Below are 13,959 nucleotides of genomic sequence, written 5' to 3'. Positions count from 1 at the left end.
CAAGAAACCAGGAGATCTTGGTTCTAATTGCCTTCTCCCGATTAGTCTGTGTGTGTCTTGGGGAAGTCCCAGAATCGGTTTCTTCCCAGGTAATGCAAGGAGAGCTTGGCTAAATAATCTAAAAGGACACACGGGAGTTGGGGCCAGATTTCTAGCAATAAAACATGAAATGTGGTTTTGGATGTTGTTACCATTTGCCACCTGGCTTCGGCATGGGCCAAAACAAACCAAAAAAATGGTTCAAGGGTGGGAAAGACATCCCCTCGAGGATAAAGAGTAATTTACAAACCAATACACTTGAGAAGATAATGTATTCAGGATGAAATGTATTCGTGAGCTTCAAAGTAGAAAAGGAGAGAAAAATAAAGGAAACATGAAAAGTCACAAAGACCAGGGAAAGACGCGTGTGTCCTAAGGGTGCTAATTTTGGTACGCTAAAAAGTACATTAGCTTTTGGGGGCTTTAAGGATGCCCATTTAAAGCACCACAGTGTCACCTGCTTTTAATGGTAACCTTTACATGTGAAAAAACAGATTCCTCCTCAAATGTGCCTGTTACCCAAGGGAGACAGTTTGCTCTTCTGACAAAATAGGCTGGACTTCATGTCCCGGCATCCAGGGTGTAAACAACTTCAAATTAGAACAGGTTAGGATTAACCATCATAAGCACAATTAGAAAAATTAATGAACCACTTAGAATTACAAATTTTACCTTTACAAAGCGTTTTTACTATACAATGAAACACACACCCAGATATAAATCCACTGGAAAGAATTTGTATTAGAGCAGACACATTCAGAATCTAGGACTTCTCAAAAACAAGCACTACTCAACATTAAAGGTCATACCACCCCCAGACCAAACATTTTTTGTGTGTTTTTTACCAAACAGGACAAGCAGTAGTTTCAGGTTCTGTTCAAGTACATGATTGAAAATAGCAATGAGATATTTCCAAAGCACACACAGGGGGTATTTAGAACAATTGTAAGAATTTACAGCCAACATTCAAAATACCTGGCAAGCTTTGAACAGGAAAAACACTTTTAGCTAAATCATGGAACAACACAGTGGTTATAGCATTAAGTATTTGTTGCCCAGTGGAACACGGCAGATTAGTCATGACGAATACTCGATAATTAAATGCGCACAAAGAATTCTCCCGACTACAATGCATTTCACTCTACTTCACATTATAAAGGGCATATGTGTATCCAAATGTGTTAATACATTTCTAAGTCTATTCTTACTCTACTCTGTAAACTCTAATATGATGTAAAACTTTTTAAACACTAACAAAGAAAACAATGACAGCATTAGTTAAGGGTAGAAAAAAATGGCAGAACCTGACAGAACACAGATGATTCCCAAAGGTCAGAAATGAAAGTGCACCTGCAGATTTCAACTGTTATTAATTAATGGAGGCCAATTACGGGTGGACTGTGGACTGATGACTGTGGATGGGCAGGAATAATCTTACAGGGTATCTGAATATCCTAAGATGGCCTACTTGTGTCCCTGTTTGGTTCCCCGACATTTGATACAGTCTCTGCCCGAGACCAAAAGCAAGCAGGTACATTTCTTCCCTGGGTGCTGGGCACAGTTCGCTTCAAAAAATTAAAAAAGAGGAATAAAGGGAAACAGAAAGGAAAAGGCAGAAAGACAAATGTGTCAAACCAAAAGAAAATTATCTGTGATGAGAACATTCTGCTGTAAGACTGCATGGGGCTTCCTGATCATTCTCGGCGCAACTCTCAAAAGACACCTCCCAAAGAGAAGAGTTTCTAAGCAACACATACGTTCAGAAGGAAGACATTTTTTTAGATGTCAGGATTTTAGACCTCATCTTCGATCCTAAAAATGTGGGCAACGGGAAAAGGTGGGGTTCTCCTAATAGTTCCAAGCCTTTCTTGGAATGATGCTGGACACTGATTTTATGGATTTAGAATCCAATTCAGTCCAGTGTTGCCTTTGAGCTTCGCTGTAACTTTTCATAATATTGAGCAACAATGTGACGAGGTACCAAAATATGAAATAGCCAGTGCAAATAAAGGGGAGGTTCACTCATGCATTTTAAAGGTGGAAAACCGTTTGGTGGTTCATCAAAACGCTAAACAAGGGGGGTGGGGGGGCACCGGGCTGGCTCAGTCAGTAGAGCATACAACTCTTGATCTCAGGATCATGAGTTTAAGCCCCACGCTGGGTGTGAAGATTATAAATAAACAAACTTAAAAAAAAAAAAAAAAGAAGCTAAACAAGGAATTATCATGAGTCAGCAATTTTACTCCTATGTCTATATCCCAAAAGAATTGAAAGCAGGTGTTCAAACAAAAACGTGTACGCTGATGTTCCGAGCTACGTGATTTATTTACAGGAGCCAAAAACCGGAAACCACTCAAATACCATCAACAGATAAACAAAATACGGTATATCCGTAGAATGGAATATTATTCAGGCATAAAAAGGAATGAAGGACCGATGCGTGCTACACAACATGAATGAACCTTACAAACATTAAGCTAAGCGAGAGAAGACAACAAAAGGTCACATATTGCGTGATTCCATGTATATAAAATATTCAGAATTGGTAAGGCCATAAAGACAGAAAGCAAGTTGGTGGCTGTCAGGAGCTGGAAGGAGGGGAGACTGGGGAGTGACTACTTCAATGGTTATGAAGTTTCCTTTTGAGATGATGAAAATGCTACAGAACACGATGGATTTGGTGGCTTCACATGTGAATGTATGAGATGCCACCGAATCATTCACTGTAAAATTACTAATTTTGTTATGTGAACCTCACCGCAATAAAAAAAAAAAAAAGTTAACACTCTTGCCTTATAGCAGGTCAAGGGGCAAAGCTGTTAATATAGCTGATGCATCCATTCAACCAATGTTTACTGAGTCCCTGCTATGCAAGACACCGCAGATATAGTGATGAATAAAAACGTGACGCTGTCTCTGCCTTCAAGGAGCTCGGAGTGTAGTGACGGAGAGCAGATAGGAAACAAATACTTCTACAAATCAGCTGAGTACCACGAATGATGGCCGTGCAGTGTCCTGAGAGCTGACCCGGCCAGGACCACATTCACAACCACACAACAACGCAAGCCTGATCAGATCACTCCTCCAGTCCCCTGCTTTCATAGTTTCCCACCGATCTTCAAACCGAAAATTAAAAACTTTACTCTGACCTGCAAGGTCTGGCACAGTCAGGTCTCTTCCTCCGGCTTCTCCAGCCTTGTAGCGCCCCCGGCCTCTCCTCCTTGTTTTCTCCGTCAGAGCCCATTGGCCTTCCTTCCATTCTAGGTGAGCCCCGGGCCCCGCCCCCGCTTCACTCCACACGGAATACTATCCCCCCTCGGAGACCTTGACCGTCTTAACCTGTAATCACCCTTCAGATCTCTCAGCTGTCACTTTCGCCTGAAAGCCTTCCCTGATGGCAACTCAAATGAAGAGAGCCCAATGACCTTTTCTCCAAAATCTATGTCTGCTACACAGAATTTACAATGAACAAAGCAAAAAGAAAATCTCAACTCAGCTTTTCAAAAAGCCGTAACTCCAAGTGTCCCCTAAATTCTCCTCCAACATTCTGCCCAAGAAACCCTTTATGAATTCCTTGACTTTGCAGAAAGTGTGTTTTTTTAAAAACCTTCTGGTTAGTTTCAATAAAAAACAAGGCCGTGATTGTTGACAATAAGCACTTTGTCGGTAGACAAGCTCATTAAACACTAATTTAATCTGACTGGTTATTGTGATGCCTTGTTAGCTGATCTATATACACTTCAGACAATTTTATGCAGAGCAGTATTCAGATTCATCATTTCCAGTTGATTAAACAGTTGATTAAACATGGTGGTTATGGTCATTTCTGGCAAAAAAAAAAAAAAAGTCAGGCATCAGGCCAGCAATATAATCCTCAATGTAATATTGTTTCTGTGAAGAAAATCAGATTACACTTCTATTACTTTGACTTCCAGGGACATAACCTGCCATAACGTACAAGGACAAGGTATAGAAGGTCTTCAGGAGGGCCCGTCATCCAGCTAGTATGCACTATGGCACAGAGGCCAGGTCCAAGGCAAACACAATTCCAGTCAGCCAGCCATGCGCTGGGCTCTTTCCCAGTCTACCTCATTTAATAATCATAAACTGGGGCAGGGTATTTTTTGCAACATTGATTTCTCTGCAAGCAGAGCAGAGAGAAATATCACTGACATATAGAAAGTCCCCCCCCCCACAAAAGACTGCTGAAGTTGTCAAAGGATGTTTATACAATATTAAGATTATCCCTGTGCTTCTTGGAAGTGAAAATACACTGCATTTTTTTTTTTTACTTTTATTTTTTTAATGTTTGTTCCTTTTCGAAAGACAGAGAGAGACAGAGCACAAGCAGGGGTGGGGCAGAGAGAGAGGGGGGGACACAGAATCAGAAGCAGGCTCCGGGCTCCGAGCTGTCAGCACAGAACCCGACGCGGGGCTCGAACTCCCAGACCGCGAGATCGTGAGCTGAGCCGAAGTCAAACGCTTAACCAGCCGAGCTACCCAGGCGCCCCAGAAAATAAACTGCATTTTTGAAAATAACATCCCAGTGATTAACAGATATTTTTTGTATAGTCTTTGGGAGAACAATTCGTAATGAAGCTTGCACAAAGGGTTTACTCGTAAGTGGATCAACAGCAGCATGTAACCGGCACCACTAATTCTCAGCTCGCAGCTTCCAGTCTAAGAACGCTGTCGAGAAATCAACCCCAAATCCGGATACCCTCCTCTGAGTGGAAAACAAGACTAGTAAGTTCTTTCAGCAGTTTTCAGGTTGATATGCCTGTTGGTACAACGGGCTGGGAAAGAAAGCTATTTGTTCAAATGAAACTTCAAATAAGATTAAAACCTAACACTGAAGAGCAGCACAGCTGTAAGGAAAACCTCTCCTTCATCAATGCTCAAAGCCCATCCTAGTGAATTTCCTCCCTTCAGTTTTTGCTACCCCAAGGCTGAGACTACAGTGGATCTTTTGTGGGCAACAACTCAAACACATAACAAGTGGTCTATTTCAGCCACGAAAATCGACTTACCAAAATTTTTAGCCATTCTGATAGTATGAAAGTAGAAACTAGAAAAGTAGAAACGAGAAAAGTAGAAAGAAAGAAAGAAAAAGAAAGAAAGAAAGAAAGAAAGAACGAACGAACAGGTTAAATGCTCTGGAGCTGACAAATAATGGATTTTTTTTTTTAAGTGGTAATTTCCCTAGGAAAAATCCTTCTTTCTTCCTATTTCCCCTGGCTAACCATGTTCCCGAGACTGAGAAATCTCTGGTTATCACGCAAAGAAGATGAGCCCCTGGCTCTGTCGGCCCCCCCACACCTGGCCTTGCCCAGAGTACATGAGCACATTTGAAATGCCATTGCCTCCACCTGCCCCCCTCCAAGGCTACCGATCCCCACCCCACCCCCCTGCCAGTCAGAGGCTTTCGCCCTCATCTCACTCTTTCACCAGTCACCACCATGGCAGGTCTCTAGTCAGCAAGCAGGGGCAGACTGGAGGACACCCCAATCACTTAGCTCCTTGGTCCTCTGCATGCTACCTCCCACTGGCCTCTGAGCTGGGGTCGCACCCCAATGCGGGCGTCTCATCTCACGGGGCTGACAGGAGAACACGGGAAGGACGTAAGCGAAGGGAGCGTTCAAAGCCATGCGGGGCACACTACGTGACCACGGAAGCAGGAAGGAAGAAGGGGGGCTGCTGAAATGCAGAGGCTGACTAGGGCCAGGGAGAGTCGGTCTGGGAAGATTTCCAGGTTGATGCACGTCAGGGCCTTGGGTAACTCTGGCCTCTTTTAATCCGTACTATGATCAAATTCATTTCCATGTCGATTATATATTTCACACGTGCCGTGCTCCCAAACCGGAATCTGGATACAGTGACAGGATTTTACTTGTAGTCATGTACCGTGCTTGGTTTCAGGGCTTCTCTAACACAGCCTGACCTTTCCTAGTCATTCCAACTACAATTTCTACTAGTCATCCCCGGCGAGAAGGCTCCGCTCCTACCAAACTGGTCTCCCTCCTCATTTTCTACGCATCTCAGTTTATTCCCAACTGCTGTTCTCCTGGACTGAAATTACCTGCACGAGTCCCCGTGAAAGTAAACTGAAGGTTCAACTATGCCAAATTCAGCCGTCTCATCAAGAGACCCTGTAACATTCAGAGGGCTGTAGATGCATAAAACTGGCAACCCTTTACATATTGGCTTCCCCCTCGAGGTGATTAGCCATTGGTTCTTAGACCTCTGTGTCTGATACTTTGAGTATGCATTCGTGATTTGCTTCCTCAATAAGGATAAGCCACACCTAGGGGCGCCTGGGTGGCTCAGTCGGTTGAGCGTCCGACTTCGGCTCAGGTCATGATCTCACAGTCTGTGAGTTCGAGCCCCGCGTCGGGCTCAGTGCGGACAGCTCAGAGGCTGGAGCCTGCTTCGGATTCTGTGCCTCCCTCTCTCTCTCAAAAGTAAATAAACATTAAAAAAAAATTAATAGGATAAGCCACACCTGAGTGTGTGTTATAAAGAGATGAAGACTTCTGTAGATGGATGGAGTGACAGGAGTACAGACAAATCAATATGGCTCATCATTTGACTAAACAGCCTGGCCCCACAATCACTATACCATTTAGAGGCATTTGAGATCACCAAGGATCATCAAGCTATGAGCTGAGATGAGGATATGATTTGATCACGACTAGAGTCTCAAAGTTTAACCGTGTCATAAATATCTTCTAATGGGTGTACTTTTGATGTTCAAAAATCAGAGGCATTCTGACCATTCTAATTACCTTCTTTCAGAGAGCCTGGAAATTACCAAGTGGTTTCAAAGTGGTTACACAGGGGCGCCTGGGTGGCTCAGTCGGTTGAGCGTCTGACTTCGGCTCACGTCATGATCTCACGGTTCGTGGGTTCGACCCTCACATTGGGCTCTGTACTGACAGCTTGGAGCCTGGAGCCCGCTTCGGATTCTGTGTCTCCCTCTCTCTCTCTGCCCCTCCCCCACTTGTGCGCGCACACGCGCTCTGTCTCAAAAATAAATAAACGTTAAAAAATATACATATTCCAAAGAGATGGGGAAGGAAGAGGAGCATGCTGGCTGGGCATGTGGGTTCTGGAGCCAGATACATGAGTTCAAATTCTGGTTCTGCCACTTATTTACAAAGTGACCTTGGGCAAATTCCTTAACCACATCATGTCTCGGTTTCCCTATCTATATAAATGAGGACGATGTTGATAACTTATGAGACAGTTAAGAGGCAGTGCCTTCAAACACTAAATACTCAAATGTTAGCTGCTGTTATATAGCACAGGGGAATAGGAAATTCTTTGCTGCCACTAACCAGTTGCTTCCAACACAGATAAAAAAAAATGTCCACATAAAAAAATGTAATCCTAAAACAGATAACTGAAATATATCTTCGGGGTTATTATACTTGCAATACAGTGGCACAGATGAATTCAATGTGAACATTTGCGCAACCAGAATAAAAACAGAGATACAATCTTTGTAAAATGGAGGCAGAGGGAAAAACGCATGCTTATAAAATCAAAATGATCACGAATATTTCCTTAAATGACCTATGCCACACTGACCAGATAGTACTTAATTAGCACAGGAGCATAAAACAGAACAGTACGTTATGACTTTACTCAGGATTTCAGTGGAACGAGAAGACCTATAGGTCATTCAAAATGCTTGCAAAAAGAACTAAAGCCAATTTCAAAAGGCTCCTCAAAGGTTATGATAAATGACTCAGCTTAGGGTTGGAATTCAGGGAGTATCAGAGAGTGGGAGGGCTCTGGCTGAGGCAGTAGGTTGAAAGCAGAAATAAACAGCAAGTGTAATCAAATGTCCACAACGACGAAACAGCGCAAGGCTGGGTGCTGAGAGTGACAGGAAAGCACATATGCAGGCAGACAGGGTGAGAAAACGTCCCATCCCGGGAAGAAGGTCCTCAGAAGCAGTGAGCTGTTGGGGACACAGACAGGGCCACAAGGTTAGACCTGGAAACAGCCGGCCTCTGACATTCACCTTCTACTGTCCTTTCAAACCAGGTCAATTAATATGTGCAGAGGGAAGACCCCCCAAAACCAAAGCCCTGTCCTTTTCTAGAAGTGAAACAAATATTTAAAGAGCGTCAGAAGAGCTGAGAGCACAGTGATGACCATCATTCCTAGGCTAAACATGGAGGCTTTTTCAACAGAAGCCTCATGCTTCGCCCTGTTCTCCCATTCACAAAATGTGGCTCCCGGCGAACGGGGTGGGGGGGGCACTACGGGGCACAATGCAATCAGGAATCCCTCCAGAGCTTAGATTTAGAGAAACCGCCAGAAATAGTTCTGCTTTCCCGTTAATGTGTTTAACAGTTGATCTTTGCGAATCTTTGGAATCGCTTTTAAAACATGCTTATGCTTGCCAAGCAGGCAGTCCCATTCATCTTTGATATGTGTGAATGGATTTGCTTTGGGAATAATTAAGTTCAAGAAAGAAACTCCGACAGCAAGAGGAAAGTTGTAGGCCACTCCGGATTGCTCAGGCCGTGTGATAATCTCTATCATATAAACGTCACTACGAACCTTCTAATTTTAATGTGCTCTTCCAAAAGTAAGATTATCTTATATATTTATACTTAAAGGTTTATAGTAAAGGACTGTACATCGCTTGACCTCAGCCTCTAGCTGTTACCTGGTATATTATATGACAAACAGGAGAAAGATTTACCTTCTTAAATAATACCCCCCACCCCCAAGAATTCCTAAACAGCTACATTGTACAATTTTGTGGTATCCGTGGCTATAAATCTCCCTAATAATCACCACTGGACCTGGGTTAGTAGACTGAAGTCTACCTGATAATTAGGATTAAAGAGCTAATCAAAACTGGCTTTGTAAATGTTGAAGTAAAGTTGAGTTCAGTAAATGTCTGTGGCATAATGCAATCCACCAGGTAACTCGTAAGATTTACTTTTGCCATCATTCTTTCTGTTTTCTTTATAAAGAGATAAATGGATATTTATTTAGATGAATAAACACCCAACCACCCAACTGCTATACTGAAAACAGGATTTGGGCTCGGAGGGTGACCATAAAACACTATGAAGAGACTTCTTCATTTACTCCCAGGAATAAACATTTAAAGCTTGTTTAAAAAAAAAAAATGTCACTGCGAGGTGATGGATATGTCAGCGAATCTTATTGTGGTAATCATATATATATATATATATATATATATATATATATATGTATGTATATATATATGTATGTACATATGTATATATATGTATGTATATGCGTATACATATGTGTATATGTGTAATCATGTATAGGTATATATATGTATGTATATGTGTATACGTATATATATATATATCTTTTTTAATCATCACGTTGTAAGCCTTCAATTTACACAATGTTATATGCCAACCGAATTTCAATACAGTGGGGGAAAAAATTAAATGTGAAAGTAACACAAAGTATACCAAAACTAAGGATTTTGGCTACACTTCTAAAACAACATGTTTACCGTTACAATTTGTAATTCGAACAAAGCGGACTCACGTTAGTTAAATAAAATGAACGTTAGTTAAATAAAATGAACGTCAGGGTTTGGGGCAAGAAACACATCAACTCGAACTCTAGTCAGGCTCAGACCCAGATGCCAACTGCCGAGGTTAAGGACTGGTGGGAGGTCCTCCCTTGGCACTCTGGGCTACTCGCCTGGCATTTCCCGCAGATGTCTTTATCCCCCAAAACTTGGCAACCTCCCAACCAATTAGTTCAACACAGGTCTCCCACCCAACTGCCCATCCTCATGCTGCTACTACTTGGCCCTTTTCTCCACCTCCTGCCCCTAAGTCCACTGTTCCCCTTCCTTCCCTCTCTCCTAACCCACTGATTAAACTGAGGGCTACCCACTCCGCCATCGTGGTTAATCACAGTCTACACCCTTGACATCAGGAAACCTTCCCTACAAATACTTGCCTTCCCTAAGACTTGGCTTGCTTTCTCTTTTGAATAGAACCATGTTTTATTGACAAGTTCGGGCCACGACGGACAGCTTCCAGAACAGAAAGAAGAACGTCCCAAGGCGATGGAGCGTAAACTTGCAGCAGCCAGGTTAAATATTCCTCCTCACCCTCTCTCTCAGCACGATCCGCTCCAACCCTCTCCTAATCCTTCTCAAGGGCAGCCAGGTCCTCACGGGCCTCAGAAAACTCTCCTTCCTCCACGCCCTCGTCCACACTGCAGTGAACAAAGGCACGCCTGGCATACGTTAAAGTCAAGCTTGTAGTTCAGGGGAACCCAGGCCTCAGCAATGGCTGAGGTGCTGCTCAGTGGGCACGTGGCCCGCTGCATTTTGGGACACCTGGCTCTCTTCTGAAGACTCTTTCCCAGAGGGGTATGAGTCAACCTCTCTCGCCTCCTGTGGCTTAAACAGGCCATTAATCCAACCTCATGAAAAGTCCTCTCTTTGGGCTCACGCCACGTGGAGATACAAGCTTTCGTCTCTCCTTGTTATGGGTATCACGTCTCCCGGACGTTTGCCTTCGTCTGGGTCACTGGCAACCTTTCCATCCCATCTCCTGCCACCATGCTATGAACTTTTAATGTTCGTGTGAACAATGTGCTCCATATTCCTTTCATAGTTCTTGGACTTTCTTATCTCTAGTGACCTTCATCATTTCTATCTATCATCTCTGGTCGTCAGATCTGGTCACACAGTGATATCGACTGGAGACTTTGAAAGTTAGCCTTCAGTCCTTATTCTCTAGGCCAACTCTTGCCACACCCTTAGAAATTCCATAGTTCACGTGGACAACTCACCCAGAAACCTAGATTTTCAAGTCCCACGCTTGTGCTCCGAGGATCTTTGCTCTACTTCAGCCAACTATGCTTTGGTGACGGACTAGGATTTGTTATCACCTACTGTCTCACCTCTGACGCCTCAAAGAACAGCAGCTCTCTCTCGCTCTCTCTCCTCCTCTCCCCGCTCTCAGCTTTTCAGCTCTTTCACTCGCACTACAAAAACTCTTTAAAAACCTCTAGTCTCTTGATCCCACCCTGTTTCTCAAACTCCTTCCTTTCACTTCCCTATGAAGTCTGAACATCGTGCTGACTCGTGGAACCTATTCTCTCACTAGCTCCCTCAATTCTTTCCCAAAGTGGCCTTCTGCCATAATTGACCTACAAGGCCCCACATCTAGGACCAATCTCAGAAACTGCTTTCTCTACTCCTGCAAGAAGGAAGCAGAGAACAGGTTTGATGAAACCACACTAACGTGAAGAATAACGCCCTTACGAATTCCTCGGGGTCACTCCACAAACTCTCCACTTACACCCGACACCCAAAGCTCCGTGACTCTTCAAGCCCCCTGCCACACTCCTCTCTACGTGGGTGAGCTTGCTTCTATATCCCTTAAAAAACTCACGGTCAACCGGTGGGCCTTTCTTCACATTTCCTTGTGCGTGCACATCAACTGTTTCCCTCGTTGCAGAAGACAGGACCTCTTGGCCTGTTCAACACCGCTAATGAGCTTCCCCCTATGTTCCTGATCTCCATGTTCCCATCTTTTGGCACCAATGATGATCCCATCTCCCCTATGTTGCCAGCTGCTTCACATCCACTCTAGCCCCCCCTGGTTCCTTAACTTAAGGTCCTTATTTTTCTCAAACACAAACACACTTTCCTTGATAGAGAACCCGCTTTCACCCTTACCTCACTCCCGCCCTACAAAGGCCCAGTATTCAAAGTAAAGCTCCTTTCAAACCTGGGTGGCTTGGTCAGTGGAGCCCTCAACTTTTTTTTTTTTTTTAAATGTTTTCTTTTTGAGAGAGAGAGAGAGAGAGAGAGAGAGAGAGAGAGAGAAAATGAGCGTGGGGGAGGGGCAGAGAGAGACCCAGAATTCAACGCAGGCTCCAGGCTCTGAGCTGCCACCACAGAGCTCCATGCGGGGCTTGAACCCACAAACCGTGACATCACGACCTGAGCTGAAATTGGACACTTAACCTACTGAGCCAGCCAGGCGCCCTGAGGGTCTGACTCTTGATTTGGGCTCAGGTCATGGATCCCAGGGTTATGGGATTGAACTCCACCCATGTCAGGCTCCGCACTGAGCACAGAGCCTGCTTGAGATTCTCTTTTTCTCTTTTTGTCCCCCCTCTCCCCAGCTCGTGCTTTCTCTCTCTCTCCCTCTCTCTCTCTCTCTCTCTCTCTCAAAAAAAAAAACAAAAAAAAAAAAGTAGAGCTCCTTTAGGGCAGGGATTTGGGGTTTGTTTTGATCACTGGCACATGGTAGGAGCTCAAGTAATCATTGAATGACGCTTTCTCTCACCTTCTCTTCCTTCTCTCAGCCTGCTGTCCGGAAGCTGCTTCCTGCCCCCATACTCCCACAGCTCTAACTTACTTGCCAGATTGAACGGACACGTCCGTATTTAAGCTTTCTAATACTGACACTAGTAAACTGTCATCTCCTTCTTAGTGCTTTCTCCTTTGCTTCCAGAACATCGCACCTTCTCTTACCTCTCTAGACATTCCTTTTAAGTCTCCCTTGCCAAATCTGCTTGTCTGGCCCCCACACTAAACGACCACAGGCTGGTGTTTCCCTGGATTCAGTCCTCAGCTCTGTCTTTCACTCCTCTGTGTGCTCTTGCTAAGTAACCTAATCCACATGAGTGGCTTTAACTATCATCTATATGCTAGCACCAAACAAGCTGTCTATCTTTAGTCCGGACTTCTCTTCTGAGCTCTACAGACATAGGAAAACAATGACAACCACTGGCATTTTTAAAAATGTTGATATTTATTTATTTTTGAGAGAGAGAGAGAGAGAGAGAGAGAGAGAGAGACAGGAGGAGACAGAGGGAGACAGACAGAATCCCAAGCAGGCTCTGCACTGTTGGTGCCGAGCCCAATGTGGGGCTCGATCTCACAACCATGAGATCATGACCTGAGCAGAAGTCGGACGCTTAACCGACTGAGCCACCCAGGCGCCCCAGCACTGGCATTTTTGAGGGCTTACATTCCAAAGCACAATTCTAAGCTGCTTCCTATGTACTTACTCACCACGTAAAGGTGAGGGAGTCAAGGCAGAGAACGGAAAGCAACTTGCTCAAGGTCACATAGCCAGCTAGCAAGCGGTGGAGCTGGTAAAAAGAGGACCATGGGTACTTTTTAAAACAACAGCTTTATGGGTATAATTCACGTATCATAGAATTCATTTGTTTAATGATGCAATAGTTTTCAGTACGTTCACAATGTGCAACCATCCTCACAATCTAATTTTAGACCATTTTCATCACCCTAAAAAGAAACCTGGTACCCTTTCATTAGTAGTCACTGACACGAGTACTTTTTAAAAAAAGTAATCTCTACACCCAACATGGCTCGAACTCAGCACTCCGAGATCAAGAGTTGCGTGCTCTTTCTGGGGCGCCCGGGTGGCTCAGTCGGTTGAGCATCCGACTTCGGCTCAGGTCATGATCTCACGGTTCGTGAGTCCGAGCCCCGCATGGGGCTCTGGGCTGATGGCTCGGAGCCTGGAGCCTGCTTCGGATTCTGTGTCTCCCTCTCTCTGCCCCTCCCCTGCTTGCGCTCTGTCTCTCTCTCTCTCTCAAAAATAAACATTAAAAAAAAATTGTTTTAATGTACATATATCAGCTGTCACAATAATAAAGATTATTTTTATGTGTTTACAAGGGAGCTTTCTACCAGGATTCGATTTACGTGTATGCTACACCAAATTCAAAGAAGAAAGAGCTACATATTCCTAAAACTAGACAAATATTGCAGCTTTATGTGCCACCGGGAGGCAGCCACACTCAATCCTCACAGGAATAACAGTAAAAAGGAGAGTATCTTTAGTAGACTGAAAAATGACCTCTCCTTACAGACACAATTTTACACGACACGTGTCTAGTTACATG

The 13,959-nt window shown here is 44.0% G+C and overlaps 1 protein-coding gene across 13 annotated transcripts in view; it reads right to left on the bottom strand.

Moving 5' to 3' along the window:
• The window catches only part of ATP11C (ATPase phospholipid transporting 11C (ATP11C blood group)), a 171,185-nt gene that overhangs the window by 100,999 nt on the left and 56,227 nt on the right, over nucleotides 1-13,959 (bottom strand). Inside the window, exon 1 of one of the 13 annotated variants that reach the window (XM_081794227.1) lies at nucleotides 5,480-6,241. The exons of the other annotated variants lie outside the window; for them this stretch is intronic. Coding sequence (XP_081650353.1) covers nucleotides 5,480-5,500 — 21 coding nt within the window. The 5' untranslated portion in view covers nucleotides 5,501-6,241. Of the gene's footprint in view, nucleotides 1-5,479; nucleotides 6,242-13,959 lie in introns of those variants that run through there. 13 annotated transcript variants of the gene reach the window in all.

Source organism: Panthera onca, chromosome X (genome assembly GCF_046562875.1).
Source record: "Panthera onca isolate mPanOnc1 chromosome X, mPanOnc1 haplotype 2, whole genome shotgun sequence".
Classification (NCBI taxonomy): Eukaryota; Metazoa; Chordata; class Mammalia; order Carnivora; family Felidae; genus Panthera; species Panthera onca.
The sequence above is the reverse complement of the archived record's forward strand: the minus strand, read 5'-3'. Positions and strand labels throughout refer to the sequence as shown.